This window comes from Protopterus annectens, chromosome 10.part0 (assembly GCF_019279795.1).
Source record: "Protopterus annectens isolate FY-2018-M chromosome 10.part0, PAN1.0, whole genome shotgun sequence".
Lineage (NCBI taxonomy): Eukaryota > Metazoa > Chordata > Ceratodontiformes > Protopteridae > Protopterus > Protopterus annectens.
The window spans coordinates 1428313999-1428340970 of NC_056744.1; the positions used below are offsets into that span (position 1 = coordinate 1428313999).

Genomic DNA, 26972 nt, shown 5'->3' on the forward strand with positions numbered 1-26972 from the left:
GAGTAAAAACTAACTACATATTCTTCTCTTTTTGCCCCCATGGATTCCATTTTTGGCTTCGAGATTTTTTAAGCTTTTAATTTTAATGTGCGAGTCTCCGCAGATTTTTTAAAGCTGGTCTGGCATCCATGGTGCTCTCAAAAAATGTAATGGTCCCTGAGCTGTTTGTTCAGTCCTTCACCTTCAAACAGTTTGCCAACTAAAATGTATAACTTAAAAAAGCCAGATTAACAATGTTATGGGAAGTTAAAGACTGCACTTACCATGTTAGTATGGATTCTCTGTAAGGAATAAACATATTCTTTCTTGTTTCAGAGTACTCTGAAAGTGCAGAAATAACTTTTCCAAGGGTGAAGAGCGACTTATTGATGCTCACTCCTTCCTGTTTTTTTTTTTTTAAAAAAAGGAAGGAATGTGACTTTTTTGTAATAACTAGCAGAAAACTAGATGAACAATAAAATAAAGAAGAAATTAGTTAAAAATACTCAAGTTAAATGATACCAGAAGATTCCCACACAGTATCCACCCCTCTTATAACATGCAGCACCTCCTGAGACATGCCCACTCATAAGGCAGTTTTGTCTTGGGAACTTTATAAGCACAGTAGTGAACAGTTACAGCCAGAATGACATTCCAAGAGGTATGAGTTATAACTTTTTTCTCTTGCATCCAATATTCCCGCTGTACTTCTTACAAATGTATCTACAAGCTTTCACCTCTATTTCAATATCATTGACTCAGTTCGCAGAGCAGGCTGGTTGACCATCACTTTATGCTGTGGTTTCTTTCTTCATTATCTGGTTGTCAAACTATTAAGTCTTAATTTCTGCCCTCCTTCAGTTCACATCCTTAACCTTGTAAACCCCTGCTATGCTGCTTGCATTATTTTCCTCATTTCAAAACTCTCTTCTCAATTCAACAACAAAGAACTGGCAATGTAGTTAGAGCTATTTAATGAAACCATTGTGTTGAAACACGGTCCAGCTCTGCATCAGAAAAGAACATACATCCCTGCCTTATAAGTACAGCAACATGCACATATTACAACAGGTAATGATGAAATTTCCCAGCTTGTAGTATTTAAAAACAGTACTTTACAAGGAAAATGTTGTAAACAGAAAAAATGTCTAATTGTGTCAAACTATTCTAGGCTGATGTGTATGAAATTTTGTGTTCTTCCATTATGTTGCACACTTTCAACATGTGGCAGAAAACAGTTTGGATCAGTCTACTCAGCCATTCACCAAATGAATGAAAATAAAAAGTTATGTACTCATCATAACGTTCCATCTGAGTAGGTATCTTCATTTGTCTGCAACCTTTGGGATACGGATCCGAGCCGGCAACTTCTACCACAGCATAGATCCGAGCTCCTAGCTCCTCCCTTTACCCATAATCCCCTGCCAACCCTGACTGACCTCAGATCAAGTTTGCCCCATATAACAACTTGCTAGTGTGTCCCGGAAGGGACTCATGAAAGACAACTCCTACTTAGAATCATATTGGTCAGGGGGAAGGCGGGTGGGATGGTTGCAGACAAATGAAGATACCTACTCAGATGGAACGTTATGGTGAGTACATAACTTCTTAATCTGAAGTAGGCACTTCATTTGTCAGCAACCTTTGGGACAGAGTCCCCAGCTACCTGAATCTTGGGTGGCCTTCATGGAAGGATATTCCGGAGCACTGCAGAGCCAAAGGACGCCCTACCTCTGGAGACAACATCCAGTTTGTAATGGCTGATAAAGGTATGGGATGAAGCCCAAGTGTCTGCGGAACAAATATCATCCAAGGGAACCCTAGATCTAAAATCAGCCGATGTAGCAACGGCCCTAGTAGAATGAGCGTGGACTCCCTGAGGTGCAGGCCGTCCCGAACTCTGATATGCTAAGAGAATACAACTAGCTATCCATTGTGACAGGGTAACTTTAGAAACCGACTTGCCTAGGTTGGTTTTGGCAAAGGAGACAAACAACTGGTCAGATTGTCTATGACCAGCCGTTCAATGAATATAAAAGCGCAGTTGTCTGTGCACGTCCAAAGAGTGCAGCTTATATTCTCCTTTGTTCTGATAGTTGGGGAAGAACACGGGAAGATTAATAGATTGATTAATGTTTGCTTCGGAAGATACCTTAGGCAGAAAAGACGGATTGATCCTGAGGTAAACTCTATCCTGATGGAAGGTCAAATACGGTGGTTTGACACAGAGAGCCTGAAGTTCAGAGACTCTTTTAGCCGAAGTAATGGCCACCAGAAAGGCCGTTTTCCAAGAGAGGTATTTGAGATCAACCGTGGCCGCCGGCTGGAAAGGGGGGCTAGTCAAGGCCTGTAGAACTAAAGCTAAATCCCATGGGGGTACTACCTCCATGACAGGAGGTCTGAGGAGGAAGGTACCCTTAAGGAAAGCTTTACAGAACTTGGAGGTAATAAGAGGGCCAGACTCATGCCCTACATGATAGTGGGAAATCACTGCTAGTTGCACCTTGTCTGTAGAACAGCTAGCCCCCTGATGAAAAAGGGTAGATAGAAAATCCAAAACAGATGTTAAAGGCGCTGTAAAAGGATTTAAATGACGGTGCTCAGCCCAGATGGAAAAGCGTTTCCACTTACTCTGATAGACCTTTCTGGTGGATGGCTTGTGTGCTGCTACTAGAATGGCTTTGACTGGTGAGGAGATTCCGGGAGTCCTTATCAAGAGTGGAACTGGAGCAACCAAGCCGTCAGCTTGAGGTTGACCAGGTTGGGGGTCGGAAGACCCAGGGAGTGAGTAATGAGATCCGGAAGAGGATCCAAAATCCAGGGCGGATGAATCAGGTGAGACCATAGGTACGGGAACCACGTCTGACGAGGCCAGAATGGGGCAATGAGGATCATCTTGCTCCCCAACTGACTGGCTTTCTGTAAAAGTTTTAGCATCAGGGGCAGTGGAGAGTAAGCGTAAAGAAGACCGGGAGGCCAAGCATGTACTAGAGAGTCTCTCGGGGACTCCCCCAGAGGGGGGATTAGGGCGAAGTAACTGTTGCATTTGGTATTTGAGGGAGAGGCAAAAAGATCGCAGTAGGGTTGCCCCCATTGGGCAAATATTCGCTCCGCTACTGGAGGATTGAGAGACCATTCTTATGGAGTCAGGATTGTACGACTGAGCCTGTCTGCTAGGATGTTGGACCGTCCCGGAATGTGCGTTGCAATGAGAAAGCGGTTGGTGGATATCGCCCATTCCCACACTCTCATGGCCTCGCGACAAAGAGGATAAGACCTGGTTCCCCCCTGTTTGTTGACGTACCAGACCACTGACATGTTGTCCGTATGTATTGCAATCGCCCCAATCGGAAGAAGGTCGTGAAGTGCCTACGTCAAAAGCACCGCCCTCATCTCTAGGACATTGATATGCAAGGAGGTCTCTATGTCGTTCCACGTGCCTTGGACCGTTCTGCCTGAATAATCCCCCACCCCCACCCCAGGCAAGAAGCGTCCGTGGTCACTGTGGCGATGGGAGGAGGCATCGAGAATGGACGTCCCGTGTGGAGGCTCAGGGACTGGAGCCACCACACGAGCGACCTTCTGCAAGTCCTGTTTAGGGGAATGGGATGGTACAGAGGGTTGCGAGACAAGGACCATTGCACCTGAAGGGTCCACTGCAGGACCCTCATATTCAGACGGGCCAAGGGCAGCAGAGAAATTGCTGCCGTCATGGACCCTAGAACCCTCAGGACCAATTCTGCCGGTGGAGCTTGAAGTTGGAGGATGGCCTGTACATGCAACCTCAGGTTCTGAAGCCGATCTGGAGTCAGAAAAGCAAGCATTAGTTTGGAATCCAGTCTCTCCCCTATGAAATCTATTACCTGTGTAGGAGCCAGAAAGGACTTGGCCATGTTGACTGTCAATCCTAGATGTGGAGCAAGACTGAGGAAGTAATCCCTGCATGAACAGAGCAGACGCCTTGTAGGGGCGGTAAGGAGCCAGTCGCCCAGGTACGGAAAGACCTGAATCCCCTGGAGTCTCAGGTGGGCCACTATTGCCGCTAAGACTTTGGTGAATACCATGGGGGCTGAGGTGAGACCAAAGGGGAGGGCCCTGAACTGAAAATGACTGGCTCCCAGCCGGAAGCGGAGAAACCTCCTGGAGCGTCTGTCCACTAGAATGTGATAGTACGCATCCTTGAGGTCTATCGAGCACATCCAATCGTTCTCCCGTAAAAGGGGAAGAATAGATTGCAGCGTGAACATCCGGAACTTTTCTTTGAGTACTGCCAGGTTCAAGAGAGAGAGGTCGAGGATGGGCCTCAAGTCCCCCGTCTTTTTTGGCACCAGAAAGAACCTGATCCGAGCTGATCTGGGGGGACGGGTTGGATGGCTCTTTTTTGTAAAAGCTGCTGAATTTCTGTAGCAGCCGCCTCCCTCTGACTGGGTGGTACGTCGGGGAGGCTTCTGGTTTTGGGGGTTACAATAAAGGGAATTTGCTAACCTCTGGATATGATGCGAAGCACCCAGCGATCTGTTGTTATGGACTCCCACATTGCTAGTTGCCTTGAAAAATGCCCCCCGACTGCCTCCAGAGTGGAGCAGCTGGGCAACCCCTCAGGGGTTCTGCGTGGGCCTCTCAGAGAAGGGTTCTCTGGACCCAAAATTCCTGGGACCCCCTCTGCCTCTAGGGCGGCGTCCTCCCTGTCCTCCTCTGTCACGAGAGGACTGGTTATCTGGAGCAGACTGGGATTGATGCGATTTCCGGAACCACATCTTCTTCTGACCCTTTTGGTTCTTGGAAAAGGACCTCTGGGGAGCAGAGAAGTGGACTCCGATGGCAGACAACGTCTTCCCGTCTTTCTCGCTCTGGACTAAAGTGTCGCGAACGGTTTTGCCAAACAGAGCAGAACCATCAAAGGGGGCATTCGCGAATGACGCCTTAAAGGGTTCCGAGAAGTCACAATGTCGGAGCCAGGCTTGTCACCTCAAGACCAGGCCGACTCTGCCAGCTCTATCGGCTCCCTCAGTGGCGTGAGACAAAAGCCACATAGAGGTGTTAGAAATGGACCGTAGAGTGGACATTCGGGAGGAGTACAGTTGTTTGTCCCCTTCCGATATGGACTCTGTGGGGGAGGCAGTGTATTCTTTGATCAGATCCCGCTGCATCCGGATGACGTGTGCCATATAGTTCAGCACCCTCATCGAGAAGGTTGCTGAACTGAAGGCCCACTTCCCAAGGCGGTCCATCGCACGAGACTCCTTGCTCGGTGGGTGGACCGTGGGGCTCTCCTGAGCCAACTCTCTCTTGGTGGCCGCCGCCACCAACATGGCATCCACAGGGGGACCTCTGCTCCAATGGGTTCTCTCTGTGGGGGCACTCAAAAGCCTGTCCGGATGCTTGGGGACTGGCTCTGCAGTGTCCAGCTCCCTCCAAGCCCTGGTGGCAATAAGGTCCACCAGGGGGTCGGGGCACCCAAGAAGTTGATGGCCCTGCTTCGAACGCCTCTAAGAATACGGACTCATCGAAGGAAGACTTGGGGGCAGACCAACCCCCCCTATCCTATGCATTTCCATGATGTCTCCAAAGGAGACATCCTCGGGGGGTGACCTTGGGGAGCTTTCCCCTTCATCTAAGTCCGTGTCTTCCGTAAGGGACTCGGGGGAGTCGACGTGCCTCCTCTTACACTTAGACTTGTGAGGAACCTCCTCGGGGGGGCTGTCCGAGGAAGTCTCACCAGCAATGTCATGTTCCGATGGAACATCCCGAGGCGCTGAAGCAGGCTGCCCCAAAGGCCGGGTGATGGGAGCCTGGACCAGCTGAGAGGTGTAGGGGGGAGCCAAAGCCAGGACCGGAGGTCCGGACGCACTCAACAGTGCCCTCTCCACCGCAGCGAAAGCCGAGGGGGAGCTGCCCTCGATAGGATCCGAGAGTCGACTCCCACCCGGATCCGAAGCGGGGACCAGACCCAGGGCCGAGACCATCGGATCCGAAGGACCCGCGTGCTCCGACAGGGATGGAGCTGAATGCACACCGAATCCCTCGGATCCAAAGCTCGGCCTGCGGCTCCGAGAGGTCGGATCCGACAAACTCGAGGGAACAGTCGGAGCCAAAGTGCCCAGCACTGTCGGCTCCGACCCACCCCCGGATCCAACGCGGCTTGGCTCCGAACGCTCCGAACCCGGAAAACGGGTTGGAGAAGGAGCGAGGGAAAACACACTCACTAGGCCCCTAAACACACCACACACACACACACACACACACACACACACACACTACGACCAGCGAGGAAGGGAGGAGAAAGGATCACAAAAAAAATAAAATTTAGTTAGCTAAAAAGGGCTATAGGGTACCTAACCACTCACTCTCACTCACAGCAACAGAAAAAAGGAAGAAAATTAGCATTTTTTTTCTCACAAGTTTCAATCCACCAGGAGCTCAGGAACCTAGCTTGAAGCGCGGCAAACTAGATCTGGGGTCAGTCAGGGTTGGCAGGGGATTATGGGTAAAGGGAGGAGCTAGGAGCTCGGATCTATGCTGTGGTAGAAGTTGCCGGCTCGGATCCGAGATCGGATCCGTATCCCAAAGGTTGCTGACAAATGAAGTGCCTACTTCAGATAAATAATTTCCAATGGTAATAAAACCACCACATCTAACACACACACACACACACACACACACACACACACACACACACACACACACACACACACACACACACACACACAAATACACGCACGCACGCACACACACGTGCGCGCGAGCACATTACTGCAGAGATGTGCTATATTAATTCACCACCTCCTAGCAGGACAAACTTTCATGCTATGATATGGAGGCCTCACTAAAATAAGAATAAGCTCTCGTTTCTCAAACCAAATATTTTCCTTCCTAGTCAGGTGTACAGGACTCTTGACTCTACAACTGCCAAGATTCACAATACTTCACAATCACTGCAAAAGACAAATGGTTAAGAAAATGCATAGATTTTCGTTTTTCAGATATTCTCCCTTCAAACTAAGAAGGCCAAAATAATCTACCTTCAATCTCTCCCCAGTAGTTTCAGTTGCACCACAGCGTTCGCTGCCTGCTAAATCAACTAGGTTAATACGACTGATGATTCTGTGTTCATGTTCCTCCTCTTCCACAAGTTGAGTCTGAGAAAGAACCAACACATGTTAAAGAAGTAGTAAATAACATGTTCAACTAAACTTAAAAAAAAATCTTCATTCAAATTACTTGCACAAAGTACAGCAAATGTAAGCAAGTTAGTAATGGATTCATCTAATAAAAAATACACACCCAGAGTTATATTATAAAGTTACTCAACCCACCATCATCACAGACACACAAACACACGAGCAAGCACAAAAATGCCATATAGGCTTACCAGCCTCTTCTTTTCATCTTTGTAGAGATCTTAATGGACATCTTGCTATATTTTTACCAAATGTTATTTAATTACAATATCTGAAGTGCTACCAATGAGATTGGCTAGAGAAAGAGATGGTGCATGAAAGTAACTTACCACAACAGTGGATCTTTGATGTGAGATCAGAATAACAATAAACCATTACATCTAGTTTTACTTTTTCTTACTTTTTTTCCTCTTTTTTTGTTAATACATTTGTTAACTAGGTAAGCCCACTAAACACAAATGTACATTTTCAGGAGCCTACTGCATATCCACTAACAGGAACTAAGGCTGGTCTAAACCCGACTTAAGTAATTATGTAGATGGCATGAGGCACTGCTATGTATACCATGTTCCTCATTCACTATGTTTTTTTAGATCAGTGGTAATCTTGACATGTTTTTTCTGTTGACTGTACATAGCACACATACACACTGAGCTTGAAGAAATCTGTGCTAAAAATTGAGTAAGGTACATTAACCTAAACATTGAAAATAATTAAGCAGAGGAGGACCTCTCTTGAAAAAACTGTAAAATTCCTTTAGCTGCAAGTGTGCTTTGCTAAGAAAACAAAAACGAAATTATGCAAAAATGGAACTTCCAGTCGAATGTTCTCAGACGGATGAATTCAAATCAATCATATGCAAGTCACAACTCTTTGGAGCAGATGGAAAAATCCCTGTCTGTGACCTAAATGACCAGAAATCAATTAGTGTATTGAGAAGCTGGAAGAGCCAGGGAGGGGTTAGCAAGAGACACATGACTTAAGTCGATGCCCCCATTCAGGAAGGAAGATTCTGTTAGCTCCTCCCCTGTTGTGACCTGGTATGGGAATGTCATATGTCACTCTCCCAAGAACAGACCTGGGGGGGGGGGGTCTCCAATCAAGACAGTGCATAATCTGTTATGGTGAAGTGTCTGGGCATGTGCACACCTCTGTATGAGAGACAAAAGCATCCCCTCTATGACATCAACAAGAGGGAAGGGGCTAGGTAGCATAACCTGCATAAAATGCCCTAATGGCTGCAAGGATGATGGTTCTGCAACTGGCTCTCACCTCACGGAGAATGAATGGACTGCAAACAAATCTTGCCCTGTGAGAAACTAATGGGCCAGTCCACTGATAGGATCTGATATTCAGAAGTCAGTCGGGTGCAAAAAAAAAGTGCAATCAAAAAGTAAAATCAGTCTCATAACAGTCTGTAGAAAATATCAATATTGGGCTATGTTGGTGTACATGTGAAAAAGAAAAAGTCTCTCACAATAGGAACAAATCAGAAGAAAGGAACATAATCAATAATGATGATGAATTAACTCCTTATAAAGCAGAGCAAAACGTGAATGGTACCAGATACAGCAGTGTGTTCTAAACCAGAAGTAACAGAAATACATCCTTAGCAGTCTTTACAAAAAGCACAGGTAGGACTATCTAATAATGTCAAAGGTGATGACAAAGGTGCTCATACAGCTCTGCTTCACAGTCGTGCTTACTTACATGGCATACATCTAAGGCTTTTGATCTGCCACCTTTGAAGATTGCTTAAGTAAGGCATTGTTATCATATTCATTAACTTTATGGTCAGAGCCTAAACTAAATATGTAATAAGTGTTAACATCATTTGGGCCTAACTACTTCCCACAAACAGATTTACTGAAACATTTGTATTTATTTATTCATTTATTGACACTTGATTACCGGGAAAGTTTGACTGATCAGGTGCCAATTTTCAACAGAGGCCTGGGGAGAAAACCTTCAAAGTTTTACAAAAACATTTTTAAGAATGATAATTTTGCAATCTTCAAAAACAGTACTAAAATATTCGCAGTATAAATAATTATACCAAATTAGACATAATGTGACAAAATTGGTTAAGAATGCATATAACTTCTAAGACAATCATTTAACATTTAGAGAAATTTTAGCCAGTGTAGAAAAATGAAAGATAAGTTAGCATAGGCAGGTTTTGGCTAGGATGTCTTTCAGAACGGTTTTAAAAGACTGAAGGGACGGTACTAACCTAATGGATAATAATAATGAGTTCCAAGCCTTAGCAACATGGTATGAGTACAGACCAAGCCCAGCAGATCTGATAGATTTGTGGACAGAGAGATGTTTTTGTCACTGGATCATAATGACCAAGTGGGAACATAGTTGTATAAAATGCTATTTAGTGCTGGACAAGTAGAAGGATATTGGGTAATTTTACAGATGGTAAAATCTTTGTATATGTTAGTTGATGAGGTTGTTCTAACCAATTCAGGCTTTTAGTGCTATACAGTGGTGATTTCTGAAAGAGGGTTTGGTTGCAAATTTCGCCTCTTCATTATAACATTGTTCAAGTTTTGCTTTTTCTGATGGCTGGAGGTTAGTATGGATGGGAGTACTGTAAAGTAGTGAGGGGAAAAGTAGTTGCAAGTGTACTTTTAGTTGTGCTGCTGAGGACATTTTTAGCTGTATAAAGCATCCCTATTTTTTCATGAGCCTTTTGTATGCAATTGTGTACATGCAGGTCAAATTTAAGATCATCATCTACTATCATCCCTAATATTTTACTATAAGAAGTCACTTCAATGCTTGAATTATTAAGAGAGATTCATTTAAATTTTGTTTTATCATAAGAGAGGGATTTGGGAGAACAATTACATTTTTTTGGTGGGGGGGGGGGGGTGATCATGAGCTATGATTTATAAAGCCATGTTTCAGTGTCTGTTAAAGCTTTCCGAGTAATTTTTTGAAGATGTGCCAAGTTGACTGATGTGCACGAGTGTAGAGTCATCTACATATTTTCTTAGGGTGGCCTATTTTGTGGATATGTGGAGGGTGTTGGTGCAAATTTTATACCACAGGGGACCAACAACAGACCCTTGTGGTACACTAGTAGTGACCAGGAGGTATGGAGAGATGGTGGAGTGCCATTTTACTGACTGATACCTACTGGATAAGTAGCTTTTGAACCATAGTAGGGTGGGCTGAGAATGAACTAGAGAGGCCATTTGAATTAGAAGCCTGCTGTGACAAACTGCGTTGAAGGTTTTAGACAAGTTTAGAAATAAGGAGGTTAGGTTCCCATTCTTTACAGATACTGTAACTAAAGTTAGAGAGATTAAAAGTATAGTGTTAGTACTATGGGAAGGAAGAAAGCCATGTTATGTGAGGGATAAGAGTTCCTCCCACAGCAGATTGTTTAGCAAATGTTTTTGCATACATTTTTCTAGTATTTTGGAGACTGATGATAAGATTGATACAGGTCTAAAGTTAGTGATGTCTGTTGAATTTCCTTCTTTGTGTAGAGGACTAATGTGTGATTTTTTTTTTTCAGAGAGGGAACGTGGGATTCCTGGATTGACTCACTTATTAGGACGCAGACAGCTATTTTAAGGTACTTCCTTGGAAGTTCATCAGCTGAAGTACAGCATGGCTTGAGTTTATAAGTAATTTTACAAAGGATGTACGCAAAGTTTTGAAGGGGAAAGTGGATGTTGTGACGTGGCTGTTGGCCAGGGCTGGAATTAGATAGTGGGGAATACCTTGTTGGGTTTGCTGTACTAGCAACGAAATAAGAGTTGAATTATATTATGGTTTCGACTGGTGAGTTATTGGAAGAGGGGTTAGGGATGAATTTTTGGCAGGGATGTAAGATTTCTTTAATGGCCAACCAGAATTTTTTAGAGTTGTGTTTATCATTGCTTGATTTTTTGCTATAGTATAGTTTTTGTCTTCATTTATTAGTATGGTTGCAAAGCATTCTGAAGTTTATGAGACATTGTGGTGTTTTATATTTTTGCAATTCTTCCGATGCTTTTTCTCTATCCTGCATTAGTACTCTATTCTTTCCAGACAGCCAAATTACATTATTTGTTTTTAGTCCCTTCTTCTAAGGAGTGAAAGGCTATTTAGGAAAGCTGTACACAATTAATTTACAGCATCATCTAAGAGGAATATTTTTATGATGTTCGGTGTTAATTGATGATAGGGTAGTAATGAATATTTCTGGGTTAAACTTGAACAAGTAGCATGTTATTTTCTTAACAGGCAGCTTAAATGGATGTGTGAAATATCTGGTTTTATAAAACCAGAAGATGGTCACCGACAGAATCTGACATTGCACTTGTGGCGGTGAATTTACTAGGGTCTGATACTACGATCCACTCTAATGAGGAGTTTGATGTCTGGCTAGAATGTGTGGAGTTATTAATTAGTTGTATGAAACTGCATATGTCCATGCTGGACGTAGGGGAGTTAGAGGTTATGTCCAATCAATTAATACTGACATCACAAAGTAGTATTTTTCTTGTGGAATTGTTATAATGTAGGATAAATTACAGTGTAACTGTATTCTCGCCAGGACAGTAATACATATTTGTTTATTTTCAGATAACTAGTAAGAAGTTCTGCTAAACTGAATTTTTTTATTGGTTTGTTGCAGAGGGAAATGTGGTAGTTGTTGGGAAATATTAAAGCAATGCCACCACCTTTCTTCTTTATATGGTCATAATGGAAGATATTAAAACCAACAGTTGTAATTTCTGAGTCGTTTAGAGAGAATATCAGGCTTGTGTTTTGTTACTCCTGGCATGTAATTCAGCATATTTATTTTTATGCTTCTAATATTTATGGCAACAAAAGTTAGATTACCAGGGAGAGGGACTGACCATTGTGGGGTTTAAGTAGTGTGTAGAAGAGAATTGTGTTGTGATGGCTGTGATAGATGGGACCAGGATTAGGGTGAATGTCTCCACCTAGGAGGATTTTAGCATATTGGGGTACTGCTGATTCTTGTTTTTTGGAGAATATTTCTCCACTTAATTTTATTTTGATTTGATTTCAAATGGAGTTAATCAGTCTATATTTGGGGTAAGGTGAGAGGCATCATTAAATAGGTTTGGTGCAATGTGTAAAGGGTTTGGGGAGGAAGTATAGATATGTAGTTGGGACAGACCTGGAGAAATGACGAGAACAATTATTGAGTCACGGTATGATGAAATATGGCTAAGTAGGAGAAGAATAGAGGATAAGCTGAGGAGTAGCATGATTACGCAAAGGGATCTGTAGCCCTAACTACAATTCAGGTGAACCAAGTTCAATTAGAGGCTCAGGTGACTGACAAAGCAGCAGGCAGGGATTGCTGTAGCCATCTCGGGGTGGGTAGGCAGTGCCATAGGCATCTACGGTGGTGACTCTTATCTGCGGACGTCACAGGTAGGCATACCTCAAAAAGGGAAATAGGGTGGAGACATGGCTGACCTGCTGCAGAGGTAGGGAGACATGCTGCATGTCTCCATTTCATGCCTGCACCTCAGGCATACCACTGGAACTGCATGGGGGGAGCAGGCGGGCCACAAGTTAAAGACCCCCCCCCAAACAAAAACTCAAACATGCAAAAATTCCTGGCATCCTTGTTCCATGACTGGCCCAAGCATACCAGATTAAGTCCGGGGAGCATACCTCTCAACTGTCCAGGTTTTCGCAGAATGTCCAGATTATTGTCTCATATTTTTGGTCTATTCCTCATAAAATTTGTGGTTTTCTGATAAATCACTGGGATGATCTAAGGACTGAAGGCAATAAAAAGAAGTTATGTATTCACCATAACGTTCCATGTGAGTTGTTTATCTCACCTTCATTATTTACTGATGGGTTCGGAGCCAATCCTCAGCTCCAACTCGGCCAACTGCAAAAGCTAAAGGTCTTCAATCAGGTCAAGGCCAATTCCCTATCCCATGATACACCCTGATCTTCCCTCAGATATTGTTTGCTGCGTGACTACTTAGTAGTATAAATATGCCACTCAGAGAGTTGGATAAGAGACAAAGCACTCTATACGGACCTCAAGTAAACTGGATGGGGGTTGGAGGGTGGGACGTAAAAATGAAGGTGAGATGAACAACTCACATAGAAGATTATGGTGAGTACATAACTTCTTTATGTGAAGGTGTTCTATCTTGCCGTTCATCCTTTACTGATGGGTAGAGTCCCAAGCACCGTCTTTTTGGGTGGCTCACGGGAGTATATTCCTCAGAACTGTGGAACCAAGGAGGTCCTGCCCCTGGAGGCCTCATCTACTTTGTAATGAGTGATAAAGGTATGAGGTGTTGACCAAGTAGCTGCTGCACAAATAGAATCTAATGGTAACCTCGCAGAAAAAGCTAATGAGGTTGAAACAGCTCTAGAAGAGGGGGCCTTTACTTTTTGTTGCAAGGAGGCATTTTGTGAATTATAAATGAAGGAAATGCAATCTAATAGACACCTTGACAAGGTTACTTTTGTCACTGAGGCAACCTTATTTGTCTCTAAAAAGGAAACAAAAAGTTGATCCGTTGACCTAAATTATTTCGTTCTGTCTAGGTAAAAATCGTAGTTGTCTATGAACATCAAGTTTGTGCAGCATGTGTTCCATCCTATTTGTGTATTGGGGAAAGAAAACTGGCAACTCAGTAGATTGGTTAAGACTTGCCTCTTAAACCTTTGGTAAAAAGGATGGATTAGTTCTGAGCGAAACTCTGTCATTATGGAAAATCAGATAAGGAGGTTTGATGGTTAAGGCTTGCAGCTCAAAAATCCGTCGAGCAGAATTAATGGCTATCAGAAAAATAGACTTCCATGAAAGAAATTTCAAAGAACAGGATGAGGCTGGTTCGAAAGGAGGTAGTATGATTCTGGATAGAACAAAATTTAGATTCCATGCCATGACTGGAGCTCTGATTGGAGGCCTCAAATGAATTGCACCTTTAAGAAAGGCTTTAGCAAGTTGATACAACATGACATTAGAGCCTTGGAAACCAAAATGAAAGTTTGATATTGCTGCTAATTGAACTCTAATGGTAGCTGCAGCCGCTCCTTCGTTGAAAAGCTTAGTTAGGAATTCCAATATAGAGGGGATCGGAGCTAAATAAGGATCAACATCATTCAGAGAAGCCCATAAAGAAAATCTCTTCCATTTGATAAGATATAACTTTCTGGCATATGATTTATGAGAGGATGTTATAATATGTTGGGCCTCAGTTGAGTGTTTGTAAATCCTGGCTATTGTGGGAATTGGAGCAGCCAAGCTGTCAGCTTTAGGGAATGAAGGGTAGGGTGAAGAGCCCCCGACGAATGGAAAAACAGATCCAGAACTGGGACCAGGATCCAGAGTTCTTCCAAAAGATGAGGCTGGAGGAAGGGAAACCAAATTTGCCGAGGCCAGTAAGGGGCTATTAATATCATGGTCCTTCCCAGTTTTGATTTCTGTAATACCTTGGGAATCAGAGTGAAGGGGGGAAATGCATAAAGGAGACCTGGGGCCAATTGTGTACCAGTGCATCCCTCTGGGATTTCCCCGGTTGGAGGATTAGGGCAAAGTAGCTGCTGCACTTCGTGTTTGTTGGGGTTGCAAAGAGATCGCAGCAAGGCTGGCCCCACCTGGGGAAAATCCTTTCTGCTACTTGTTTCAGGGACCACTCGTGAGGCAGTAAGATTGCCCTGCTCAGCTTGTCTGCTATTAAACTGGATTTCCCCAGGATGTGCATTGCTAACAGAAAGCGCTGGGAGGAGATTTCCCACTGCCATACTCTCATGACCTCTCGACACAGGGGGTAAGATTTGGTTCCTCCATGTTTATTGATGTACCAGACTACTGACATGTTGTCGGTCTGAATAGCAATTGTTCACAGAGGTAGAGAGTCTTAAAAAGACTGCAATGCTAGAAGTACCATTCACATCTCCAGGACATTTATATGCAGATGAGCCTCATGTTTCCTCCACATGCCTTGACTGTTCTTCCCTGAAAATGTCCCCCCACACACACACACAATCAAGGAAGCGTCCATGGTCACTGTGGCTATGGGACTGGGTAGAACGTCCTTGAGATACATGCTGAGACGTCAGCCACCGTTGAAGGTCTTTCTTGCACGCATTCGTTATGACAATTTGATGTGACATTGGAAATTCCTGAAAGGACCATTGAGAGAACAGGAGCCATTGTAGAATTCGCATATGCATTTGTGCGAGGGGAATGGCAATGACTGCTGCTGCCATCGATCCTAGAAATTTGAGTACCACTGAGACTGGGGCTTTTTTTCTTGGAAGCAGGTCTAATACTTGTTCTCGTAAGAGAAAAATTCTTTCTGGGGGTAGACAATGTCATAGAAACTGTGTTTAGTTTTGCTCCTATGAAGATGGTCTGTTGCAATGGCGATAAGGCCGATTTTGCTGAGTTGATGGTAATCCCCAATTGAATGCATAGGTGTAAGGTTGTGTCCCTCGCTTAAATGGGTTGATGCTTGGTGGTGGCAGTTAGGAGCCAGTCGTCTAGATAAGGAAAGACCTGGAATCTCAACCATCTCAGGTGAGCGGTGACTACTGCCATACATTTGGTGAACACACTGGGGGCTGTAGTGAGACCAAAAGTCAGAGTGCACAATTGATAATGGCTGGCTCCCAGCCGGAAGCGTTGATGATCCCTGGATGGTCTGTCCATCTGTATATGGTACTAAGCATCCTGAAGATGTATAGAGCACATCCAATTGTCTTTTCTCAGTAAGGGAAGTATTGACTGAAGAGCAGCCATCCGAAACTTCGTCTTTTTCACTGACTTGTTTAGTCTGCTTAGGTCCAGAATAGGTCTCCAGTCCCCTGTTTTCTTTAAACTAAAAAAAAAACCTTAAGTAAGTTCCGGATCCTCTTTGGTCTACTAGGACTGGCTGGATTACTCTTTAGGACCTCTAAGGCTGCTAGGTCCCTGTGACTGGGTGGAACATCTGGGATTTTCTATAGCAGAGGGAGTGGGGTGGCAAAGGGAATAAAGTATCCTCTGGATAATATGCTTTGTACCCAGCTGTCTTATTCTTAGCGAGGCGTCTAGGTACAAAGATAGGCGTCCCCTGACTACTACCAGAGATGGACAGTCGGGCCTCCTCTCAGGAGCACTGATAGGGCTTGCCAAAGAACTGCTCTCTGTTGCCCTGGTCCTGCGGACCCCCCCCCCGCCACGTGGATGGTATCTTCCATTATTACCCCCCTCCTTTGCCTCTAGAGGGGGTGTCACCACAAGTGTTTTGGAAAGATAGTTGAGACTTACGGAACCATATCTTTCCACCTCCCCCTCCTTTGGTGTAGGGTCTGCTGGGGTAGAAAAACGTACACCGACGGCAGACAAGGTCTTTCCGTCTTTCTCACTCCTGGTAAGAGTTTCCTTAACCTTAGGTCCGAAAAGGGATGAACCATCAAAGTGGGTGTTAATGAAGGAAGACTTAAAGGGTTCTGCAAAGGAACATAAGCGCATCCAGGAATGTCTCTTGAGAGCTATTCCTGTACCCGCTGCCCTGCTCATTCCATCAGCTGCATAAGACAACAGATGCATGAAAGAGTTCACTATCGAATTAAGAGTGGAGAGCTGGTAAGTTACCTTGTCTGAAACTCTGGCAGCTACTGAACCCTGTAAGGTATCTCCTAGCTTATTCAGGAGATCTCTTTGTGACCTGGTAAAATGTGTGAGATAGATCAGCGATCGAAGAATGAAGGCCGTTGAACTGAACGTACATTTCTCGTATCTATCCATAATCCTAGATTCCCTATTAGGAGGATGAACAGATGAAGAAGTCTCCGATAATTCCTTCTTGGTGGCTGTCGCCACCACCATAGCATCAAACTCCTTTGGTAAGGTAACGTGTGTCTTGTGGGCTGATAATAAATTTGTTGGGCCTCCTAGAGACAGGCTCATGGGTCTGGGGACTCCCACGCCCTTCAAGTGAGCACTTCTAGCAACTCTTCGAAGGGTGGAGATACCAAAGAGGTGCAGAGTTGAGATCCAAAAGCCTTCAGAACTGACTCATCATCAGAAGAGTTAAGGGATTTCCAGCCACCCCTCTGTTTAAGAATCTCTAAGATATCTGCAAAGGAGGTATCTTCTGAGGGGGACGTGCGGACACATCTGACTCATCCAAGTCAGTATCCGAAGTGACTGACTCCTGTAGGGAGTCCAAATGCTTCCTCTTGCAGAGTCTCTTCCCAAGGACTTCTTCAGTGGGGGCTTCTGGAGAGGTCTCGGAAGAACATGGCTCACCCAATGGAGCTTCCTGAGGCTCATGATCTCTACACTTTAAAGGAGCATGTGATGAAGAGGCAGACACAAGTGCTTTCAGGGAGGGAGCTGCTCGAACTGATGTAGTGGTTGTCGGGGCGGACAAAGCCCTCCTCATAGCTTCGAAGACCCCTCGGTCCCGACGAGAAGAATCCCTCGGATCCGAAGAACCAATGCAAATCATCTGCACTGGTACAGAGGGCTCCAAGGCAGAGATGAGCTCTCTCAAGCCGAAGCCCCGAGGCGTAGTCGGCACCGACAAGTCGGTCCGACTGTCCTCCCCGGACCCGACCGGTGAGTGACGGCCCTGAGATTCCACGGTCGGTGCCAAGGGTATCAGGGCAGTCGGGGTCAAAAGGGAGAATAGAAGGCCTAACTACAAAAAAAGTCTTTAAAGGCTAATTATCTAATCTAAAACTAAGTATAAGAAAAAGCTACACACACTAACTACAATATTAATACTAAGTTATTAAATTTTTACTAAACCTATAGCTATAATATTCAAGAAGAAAAGTTTTTCACTGGCCAGAGCTGGTGAAAGTCTGATCTAATTGCAGCGGCAAACAAGATCTGGGGGAAGATTAGGGTGCATCATGGGATAGGGAGTTGGCCTCAAGCTGGTTGTAGACCTTGAGCATTTACAGTTGGCCGAGTCGAACCCATCAATAAAGAATGAATGGCGAGATATAACAACTTCACATATAACGATATACATTTGAGTCTCAATCCTTCGGAAAATGTTTGTTAACACAAACCCTGTTACTCTAACAATTTTCTAAGTGTATAAGGGCAATATTTAAAATGTGTCCCTATTTTTGGTCTTTTATTCCCCCCCATTTTGTCAGGCTTTGTCCAGATTTTTTGCAGTAAGAGTTAGAGAGGTATGCCAAGGAGAGCATAGAAGATAGCTGGTAGACCCATTACAGACAAGTACTGAGGAGCTGTGCAGGCAAAATAAAGATTGGGAGGGAGCAAAAAATAGGGCAAAAGAAAAAGGAAAGGGATCTGCCTTTTATTTATGGTAGGTAGTTGGGAAGTAGGAATCAAGAAGGAAGTGAGAAGTTGGACAGCTGTAGGATATTCAGCGGTAGTGGAGTCTGAAAGGAGGTAGAAGGAAGGTATGAAGGACGTATTTTCTATGAAGAGAGTTAGGTTGTTCTGGAAGCTTCTCTCAATCTTTTTGAAATGTAAGAAACAGAGGGGTTTGAAAAAATAGGTTATTTGGATGTAGCTAAGATAGGAAGTTGTGAGAGTTTATTTGGAGAAAGTATAAGTTGAAAAGTAGAATAGTAGAATCACATGACATTATTAGTTCTTTAAAAAAAATGCCTTTACTGAATCATCACTTGTGACATATGTAAACATTTACAAACAACATACATCACATATATTGCTCTATATAATATAATCAATCCAACATTACATAAACTGTTCAAATTCTACTTTCTCTTAAACCTCATTCTTCTTTTAAAACATTTTTCTGCATGTGTTGCTCCCACAATTTCCATTCTTAGGTAATTTACTCCTACCCTTTTCTAAAGATCCCTCTTACTGTTCATTTATCTCTGTTACAATATTCACTACTTCAAGTATGGTTGGTTTAGACTTTGATTTCTTGTCATTGCGTTTTTGGTAGACACCAGAATTAATCTTAATAAGGCCTATGTCTAGCCACTTCAGATCCTGTATCCCAGCACAAAAAAAAATAAATAATTTCTGAAGTTACACTGATTTACCCCCATCTAGTATTCCTGACAGAATTCTCTGTAGGGAAGTTTTAAGGTCTGCTAACTAATTACACTCCAAATGCATATGTTTTACCTCTTTCTTCCGGGTCTATATTACATGATCGAATTTCAAAACTTAGAATCTGATATAGTCGACACCATATCATCGAAGTCTTGAAACATTGAAAATGTAATAAAAACACAACCTACACAAATAAACCATTTAAACGTTCTAAGCAGGGGGGCAAGCCCCTCCCCACTTAAATATACCAACTTCAAGATCATACTACAGTGCAGAAAAGGGAAATATTCCCATTCTGCGCTGTACGGAGATCTCGGTTAAAAGATTCAAAGTTTTAAGACTTTGATCATATGGTATCAACCATATCAGATTCAAAGTTTTGAAACTTCGATCTTCTGGTATAGACCCTTTCTTCCCCATTGCAATGGCAACATTTACCATCTACCTAAGGAAAATTCTTTGAAGTCTGCTTGCACTATAAAGTACCTATACAAACATTTCCATGCAAAAGTCCTAAATCCTCTAGACTTTGTTACATATTTGGAAGCCATAAATATGCCCTCCATTGTTTTTTTGTGACTTCCTTATCTAATCTCCCTTGCCAGTCTTTTCGGACTTCATCTGATTTCTTTCCTACAGTTATCATGCAATATTTTATTTGCCTTACTAATTATCCCTTGTTTAACAGCAGCTTCTAGAGTCAACTAAAACTTCAACCAGTGCAGGTCTTTCACTCAGGATTCCCATATACATTTCTCTTTGGCTATACTCTGACATCAATCTCCGATAGGGAAGGCAATCTGTAGCCTGCAGTTCAAATGTCTTCTTAGCCTCTTCTCATTCTATTACTTTTCCCTCACTTATTATTTGTTCCCAATACCTTGGTTCCTTTGCTAGCTTCCTCCAGTAAATTCCAGTCCGCCCTTGCCTATTCTCTATACTCCCAGTTGCAGTCATCCTTACCAGCTGAATCTTCTTTCCCATTCCTGTGTTGGCTTAGATCTTAGTACACTTTCTGCTACTTTATGAATGTAATATTTCTCTCTTTTTAATTTCTCCAAGTCTTTTGTGTTTCTAATACCATGACAGGAATGGACCCCATGACTAAGTTAAAGTATGATTTAAGTTCATGAAATTAGTATTGTTTCAATCTTTGATGTCAGCCAAAAGTGCTCTTTGCAGCACCTGCAATATGCCCAGTAATGACTCATTCTGCAGTTTGTATGGAGTTACATGTATTGGTAACATATCTAAATATGATTGTAAATTCTTTTTTATAAGACCCGTTGCTCCTACTACTATTGGAACTATCTGGCTATCTTTCTTCCACATTGCTCTCATTTCTGCCTGAAGATCCTGATACTTTATGACTTTGTGTCTCTCTGTACGCAAGACACTGTAGTCACTGAGTGTGGTAATTTCAATGATCAATGCTGCTCTTGTCTTCTTTTCTTGGACCACTATATCCGGTCTTCTAGCATCTATCTTTTGTACTGCCACTTCAATACCATAATGTTTGCACAATCCCCACTGCAAATGTCTTGTCACATTATTATGCCTTTCAGTATACAGTCCTTCTGCCATTAATAAGTCGCAACCAGCAACAAGGTGTGCAACTGTTTCCAATTCGGTTTTACAAAACCTACATTTGTCTGTTTCTCACACATGTTCAATGGACTTTGTAAACCAACATGTACGTAATCCACTATCTTGGGCTGCCAGTATTAACCTTTCATCTCTTGGTTTGAATTTGCCCCTCCTTAACCATTCCTGTGTTCATTCCTGATTAACATGAGGTTCTTCCAGAAATTTTCTATACTTGCAACTATATTTATGCTTTTTCCACATTTTTTGCCTTCTCATCTGATCATTCACCTTATATTCCTTCTTTTGTTTTTTGGTACATTCAGTTGCTGCCTGATTTTTATCTACTTCTGGTTTGATGCCTATAACATTCTGCTAAATTAAGCAGAGAAGTCATCTTAGATTTATTCTCCTCGTGTTTCAAAACTTCACTACATTTGGGCCTTGTGCAGTCAACAGATATGTGTACAGTCTCACGATTGCAGATCTATGCATATAATCAAATTTCAAGGAGGCCCATCCCTCCTTCAGAACGGGGAATATATAGCTTGGATTTTGTTCCTAGATGTCAGTGTTGTTTTCAGGAGTAATTTAAGTCTTCTGAAGTATTCCTTACTAAGTTTTATTCGCATTTGTTCATGTTTTACTGTTGATCCTTCATCAATTCCCAAATATTTATACACTACTTCTTGTTCAAGTTCTTTTATATCACATTCTTGTCCCAAACTTATGTTTTCCTGGTTTAAAGGTTGCTTTTGCACATTTATCAAGACCAAATGACATTCTTATATCATCTGAAAAAGTTTTGAAAACTTGCAGTTGTACTTTCAGTTTCTTATTGATGAACTATATAGTTTTAAATCATCGACAAAGAGAAGATGAGAAGTCTTTACACTTTGTTGTTTTCTAGGAGCCAGATTATAGCCATGGCCTAAGCTGCTGACTAAACAGCTTAATAGATTAAGGTGAGAGAGATCACCCTGAAATATCCCCCTTTGAATTTTTATCCCTGGGATAACAATTTGTCCTTTATCATGGCTAAAATGCAAAGCAGTTTGCCACTGTTTCATGGTAACTGTAATGTAGTCGATCAGTGTGGGGTGTATCTTATACATTTTTAAGCACTCTTATCCATGAATGAGGGGTACTATCAAATGCTTTTTTGTAGTCAATATATGCCATACTTAGATTCTTCCCTCACTATGACTTTATTTAACAACAAATGATCCTCTGTTACATATGACTTTCTTTTATTGCCATTTTGATCTACTGCCATAATTGAGTTTTCTTCTAAATGACTATAAACTCTATTGGCATGAATTCCCATGTATAGATTATATGGGGTAGAAAAGTGAGTTACTGGTCTATAATTTTTAGAGTAGCTTGCAGGTTCACTCTTAAGTAGGAGCATTAATTTGCCTGTTGTTAGCCAGGTTGGTGTCTGTTCTGGGTGTGCATATAAATAGTTCTTACTCATGGCTAAATCTTCGTGCAGAGATGTTAATAATTTTAACCAGAAGTTAGGTACTGCATCAGGGCCTGGGGTTTTCCAATTAGAGGCTTTTCTCAACTTTGTTTCAATCTCTCTGTTACTTCATCCCATTTCATATCCTGTACCTTTAAACGTCTTATTTTTTCTTTTACTTCTTCTGTTCATTTAGCATCTTTGTTATGTTCCATAGGGTCTTCATAGATACTTCTCCAAAATGTATCTATTTCTTCTTTTTTTTTGGCGGTCTTTTAATTCCTTTTACCTTATTTCCCATTTCTCTGTAAAACCTTTTTGGGTCATCAATAAATTGCTTATTTTGCACTTTTCCTTTATATTTACCTTCGTATCTTCTAAGTTTTTCCACCTGTGCTGAAATTTTTAGTTTGTTATTTGCGATAGTGCATGACAGTTCCTGGTCTGTTCTAAAACTGTTCATTGCTTTTATCACATCTATTTTTCTTAGCATTTTTGTTGATCTATTCCCTCTTCTATAGTATTCTAACAGTGACACTTGTCTTCTTTTATAATTTTCTCTATTCGATATTTCCATGATAATATTCAATTTCTCCTCTTCCTTTCCCTCACTACCCTGTATTCTTGTGGTATAACTTTATCAGTTATTAATTTAGCTGCACAGTAATACATCCTGTTTACTTCTGTTATATTGCATGATTCCCTATGAACAGTCCTAATTACTGTGTTCATTTGTTTTATCAAACTTCTGACATTTTGGGTTTTATTAACCTTCTGCAGTCTATTTCTTTCACTGATCAAGATATATCTGCCCATGTCTATTAAATCAAGCAATTCTTCTCTTGGCTCATTTTCTTCCAAACTGAGGGCACAGCCCTTGTTTTCCAGTTCCTGCGGGCATTCTATAGAAGGTTCTATAGCATCTTCCTGTGACACAGTTTCATCACTTTCATCCTGTGCCGTCCGTTGCTCTATCATATGGGAACTCAATGGCCTATCACTCCTCAACATTGACTGCATCAGAGTTTCCACAGTTTCCTGTTCCTTCCCTTGCTGTCTAGCTTCAAGTTAATGTTTGTACTGGTTTCCTGTAGAAGGCTCCAAATTATCTTCATATGGCACCTGACCAATTGCTTCCTATTCTACTGGTTTCCCCTTAATTTGGATATCCATTAATCTATCCTGTTGTGGTGCTTTCTGAAGTAGATTCTCTACACTAAATCCTCCACTTTGCTGGTACTCCATAACCTCAGTTTCTTTTTCTTTAACTTCTCCATTACTAATCTCCCGTTTTACTTTTCCCCTTTGTCTTCTTATTCTTTGTATTATAAAGTTTTCTATGTCCGGATTCCTTTGTCTGTATTTCTCATATATCTCAAATATCTTTGGTGCTTCTTTTTGTATTGGTTAGTTTTGCATTCTCCTTTGCATAAATATTACACCGTATTAAATCTCTTTTTCTTTCCCATGTCCATATTTTTTCTTCAGATGTTTCCTGATCTTCCTGTTTCTCCCTGCTTTGGCGACTTACTCCATCCTGCTGTGATGTAACATGTGTTAGACCTTCACTTTGCAGGCACTCCATAACTTCATCTTCTAATTTTTTAACTTCTACTTCACTGATCTTCTTTTCTACGTTCCATCTTTGTGAAATTTATTTTTTTTATTGTGAAATTTTTCATATCCGGATGCCTTTGCCTATATTTCTCTTTAAATATATTTGGGGTTGTCTTCTTTACAATGATTAATTTGACTTTCTCTTTTGCATAAATATTGTACCATATCAAATCTCTCTTTCTTTCCCATTTCCATATTTCTTTTTTATACTTTTCAAATATCTCTTGGTTTTGTTGTTTATATTTTCGCACTTCCTCAGATGCTTCCTTTTCCAAACAGATCAAGGTTTCTTGATCTATATACTGTTTTTCACACATCTGTTGTATTAATGAACACAAATTTTCATTTGAAGCTTCTGACAGTTTTTCTTGTGGAAGTATTTTTCTTTCCTCTAATTTCCCTCTTAATCGTTTTGTATATCTTGTGTCTGGAAATTCTGGACTTTATGCATAACAGTAACAAAACATAATTTCTTTCTTATCCTCAACAGTCCACTTTATCGTCTTTATGGCTCTTCTTGGCCTATCAGTTTTTTGTGATTTTTGTGGAATGCTACTTCCTTCTACAACAGGGGGGCTATCCTCCCCCTGGGCATGGCCTGGCCCCATTGTAGGAATGTTTCCGTATTTTGAGGATTCTACATTGTCATCTTGTCCAGTCTTGGCACCAGTGCGCCTACCAGGATTGGGCACTTTTTATCCTGGGTCTTCTGCATCCAGCTATCTTTTTTAGTTTTTGACCTACTTCTGTCCATGATATATGTTATATAAATACAGTCTATATATCAGTGTTACCTTGGTCAGATTTTGTGAAAACAGGGTCGACCTCGTGAATGCACTCACCAAGACTTGATGAATTCAATTTCAGCACTACTACTCTCCTTTGCTTACTGACGTTACATCTCTCCATTCAGACCCCCATCTCCATTAGGACCACACCATACCATATTCTGTATGACTGTTGTTACTTTCCTTAAGGTTCTGCATCCAAAATTCTACTCTTTCCTTACTTCTTAAATGTCCCCATGCTTCATCATCATCCTTTTCCACTTTGGGTTGCTGCTTTCTGTTTCTGCTATGTATAAGAGCCTTAACTCTGTAGCTCTAAAATATCCTTTCAAACTAGGTAACCCTAAACCTCCATGTTCTATTGGAAGGATCAACTTATCCCACTTGACTGTTGCCCTCTTCCTTTCCCAGATAAACTCCTTCACCTCTTTATGGCTGATAAAAGTATGCCTGGCCTGTCTATAAAACTAAAGGGACTAAAACATTTTTACTGTTTGTATCTTGCTATCCATATCCATAGACAAGATTTCACATTTTCTCAGTCTTTGTATTATCTTTTGTTTAGTTGCTTCCCACATATCTTTAGCTGGCATAACAGGGTCCTTTTTAACCCATACTCCAAAAATACATCATTTACCATGTCTTCATAAATAAGGGTATTCCAGAACCAATTCATGTGTGGGTACATATAGTTTACATCCTTTATTTTATCTTCATTAATTTTATATCCCAAAAAAACAAGGAACTGTCTCACAATGTTCCACAACCCTGAGATGTCCTTCTCTGGTTATATCAGGTACAAAATTACATCATCTGTAAATAAAGGCAACTTTTCTTCAATACCATACCAATAATATCCTTTAATTTACATGCCCCTTATTTTCTTTTCCAACAGTTCTAAATATAATGCAAATAAAGAAAAAGAGGAAATCCCACCTGATTTCTCTTTTCAGACACAACTTATCAGAGAGGAACCTTCCTACTTTGATTTTTGCTTCTGATCCCTCATACATCTTCTTAATTAACCTTATTATTGTATCAGGAAATACCAATACTTCTAGTGCCCTAATTATAAAATACCAACTTACTCTGTCAAATGTTTTCTCTGCATCGTGACCCACCAACAATAGCTGTATTTTGATACATCCTACTTCCTCTGGATCATTATTGCTCTATTAATGGTGCCAAATGTTTGCCTCCCCACCACAAAACCACATTAATCCATATCTATCAATTCTGGCAACACCTTTGCAATTCTTTTAGCCATTATAGACAAACATTTTATAATGCTGCGGTAGCGTTGTTGCCTCATAGCAAGACATTGTCCCGTTCGATTCTCAGCTAGAGCATCTTCTGTGTGGAGGCATACGTAAATGGGGCATGCCTTCGTTGAAGGTTGTACGTCAGGGCTGGTAACCCGGTATGTAAAAATCCACTACCAATCATTAGCGGACCCGAGTTCCGCTGTGGCGACCCCATAACCGGGAAAAGCCGAAAGACACAAACAAAGTGACACAGTGGTACAGCAGATAGCACTGTTGCTTCACACCAAGAGGTTCCCAGGTTTGATTCTCAGTTAGGGTGCCTTTTGTGTAGAGTCTGCAAGTCCCTCCGTGTTCACATGGATTTCGTCCGGGTGCTCAGGTTTCCTCCCACATTCTAGACATACAGTAGATGGACTGGACACTCTAAACTGGATAGGTGTGAGTGTGAATCTGTGGTGTGGAGGAACTACTGAGGCAGGGCTAGCCACCGGGTGGTATAAATCTTGGCTCTAGTTGCTTGTCACTGCTGAATGTGACACCCCTAGCCCATGCGCAAAAAAGGACAAAAGGGCTCATGGATGGGTGTATGGAATCATGGTTAAAATGTAAATGAGCCTACATGAAGCTGGATCTGATAAGTCTTTTCCATCTTTGGGTATTACAGCTACCACACTTTTTTCCCAAGATGTTGCTGCTTCCTCTCCTTTTAAAATATGGTGAAGCAAATCCTTCCAGAGTTTTATTACTTTCTTTCCTCCTAGCTTCAAAAATTTCACCAGAATACCATCAGTTCCAAGAGACGTTCCTGCAGATTGGTTATATGTCACCATTTTTATCTCATCTCCTCCTACTTGTTAGTTGTTGAGCCTCATCTAACTCTAACCTTGGCACATTAAAGTTTTCCATAAATATATCCATTTCTTGATTTCTCCACTTCTCTGCTTTATTCAAATTTGCATTAAATTTCCAAAATATCTCTAATACCTTTACAAGATCTCCAGACATTTTTCTTGTTATAGGCTCCCTAAGTTTGACAACAACCATTTCTACTTTCTGTTGATTAAGTTG

At 41.9% G+C, this 26972-nt stretch overlaps 1 protein-coding gene across 1 annotated transcript in view; it reads right to left on the reverse strand.

The window, feature by feature from the left end:
- Positions 1–26972, reverse strand: part of KIF14 (kinesin family member 14) — a 2369812-nt gene that overhangs the window by 1606980 nt on the left and 735860 nt on the right. The window contains exons 9-10 of the mRNA XM_044086046.1: positions 7002–7118; positions 264–382 (exon numbers count right to left, since the gene is read on the reverse strand). Coding sequence (XP_043941981.1) covers positions 264–382; positions 7002–7118 — 236 coding nt within the window. The remainder of the gene's footprint in view (positions 1–263; positions 383–7001; positions 7119–26972) is intronic.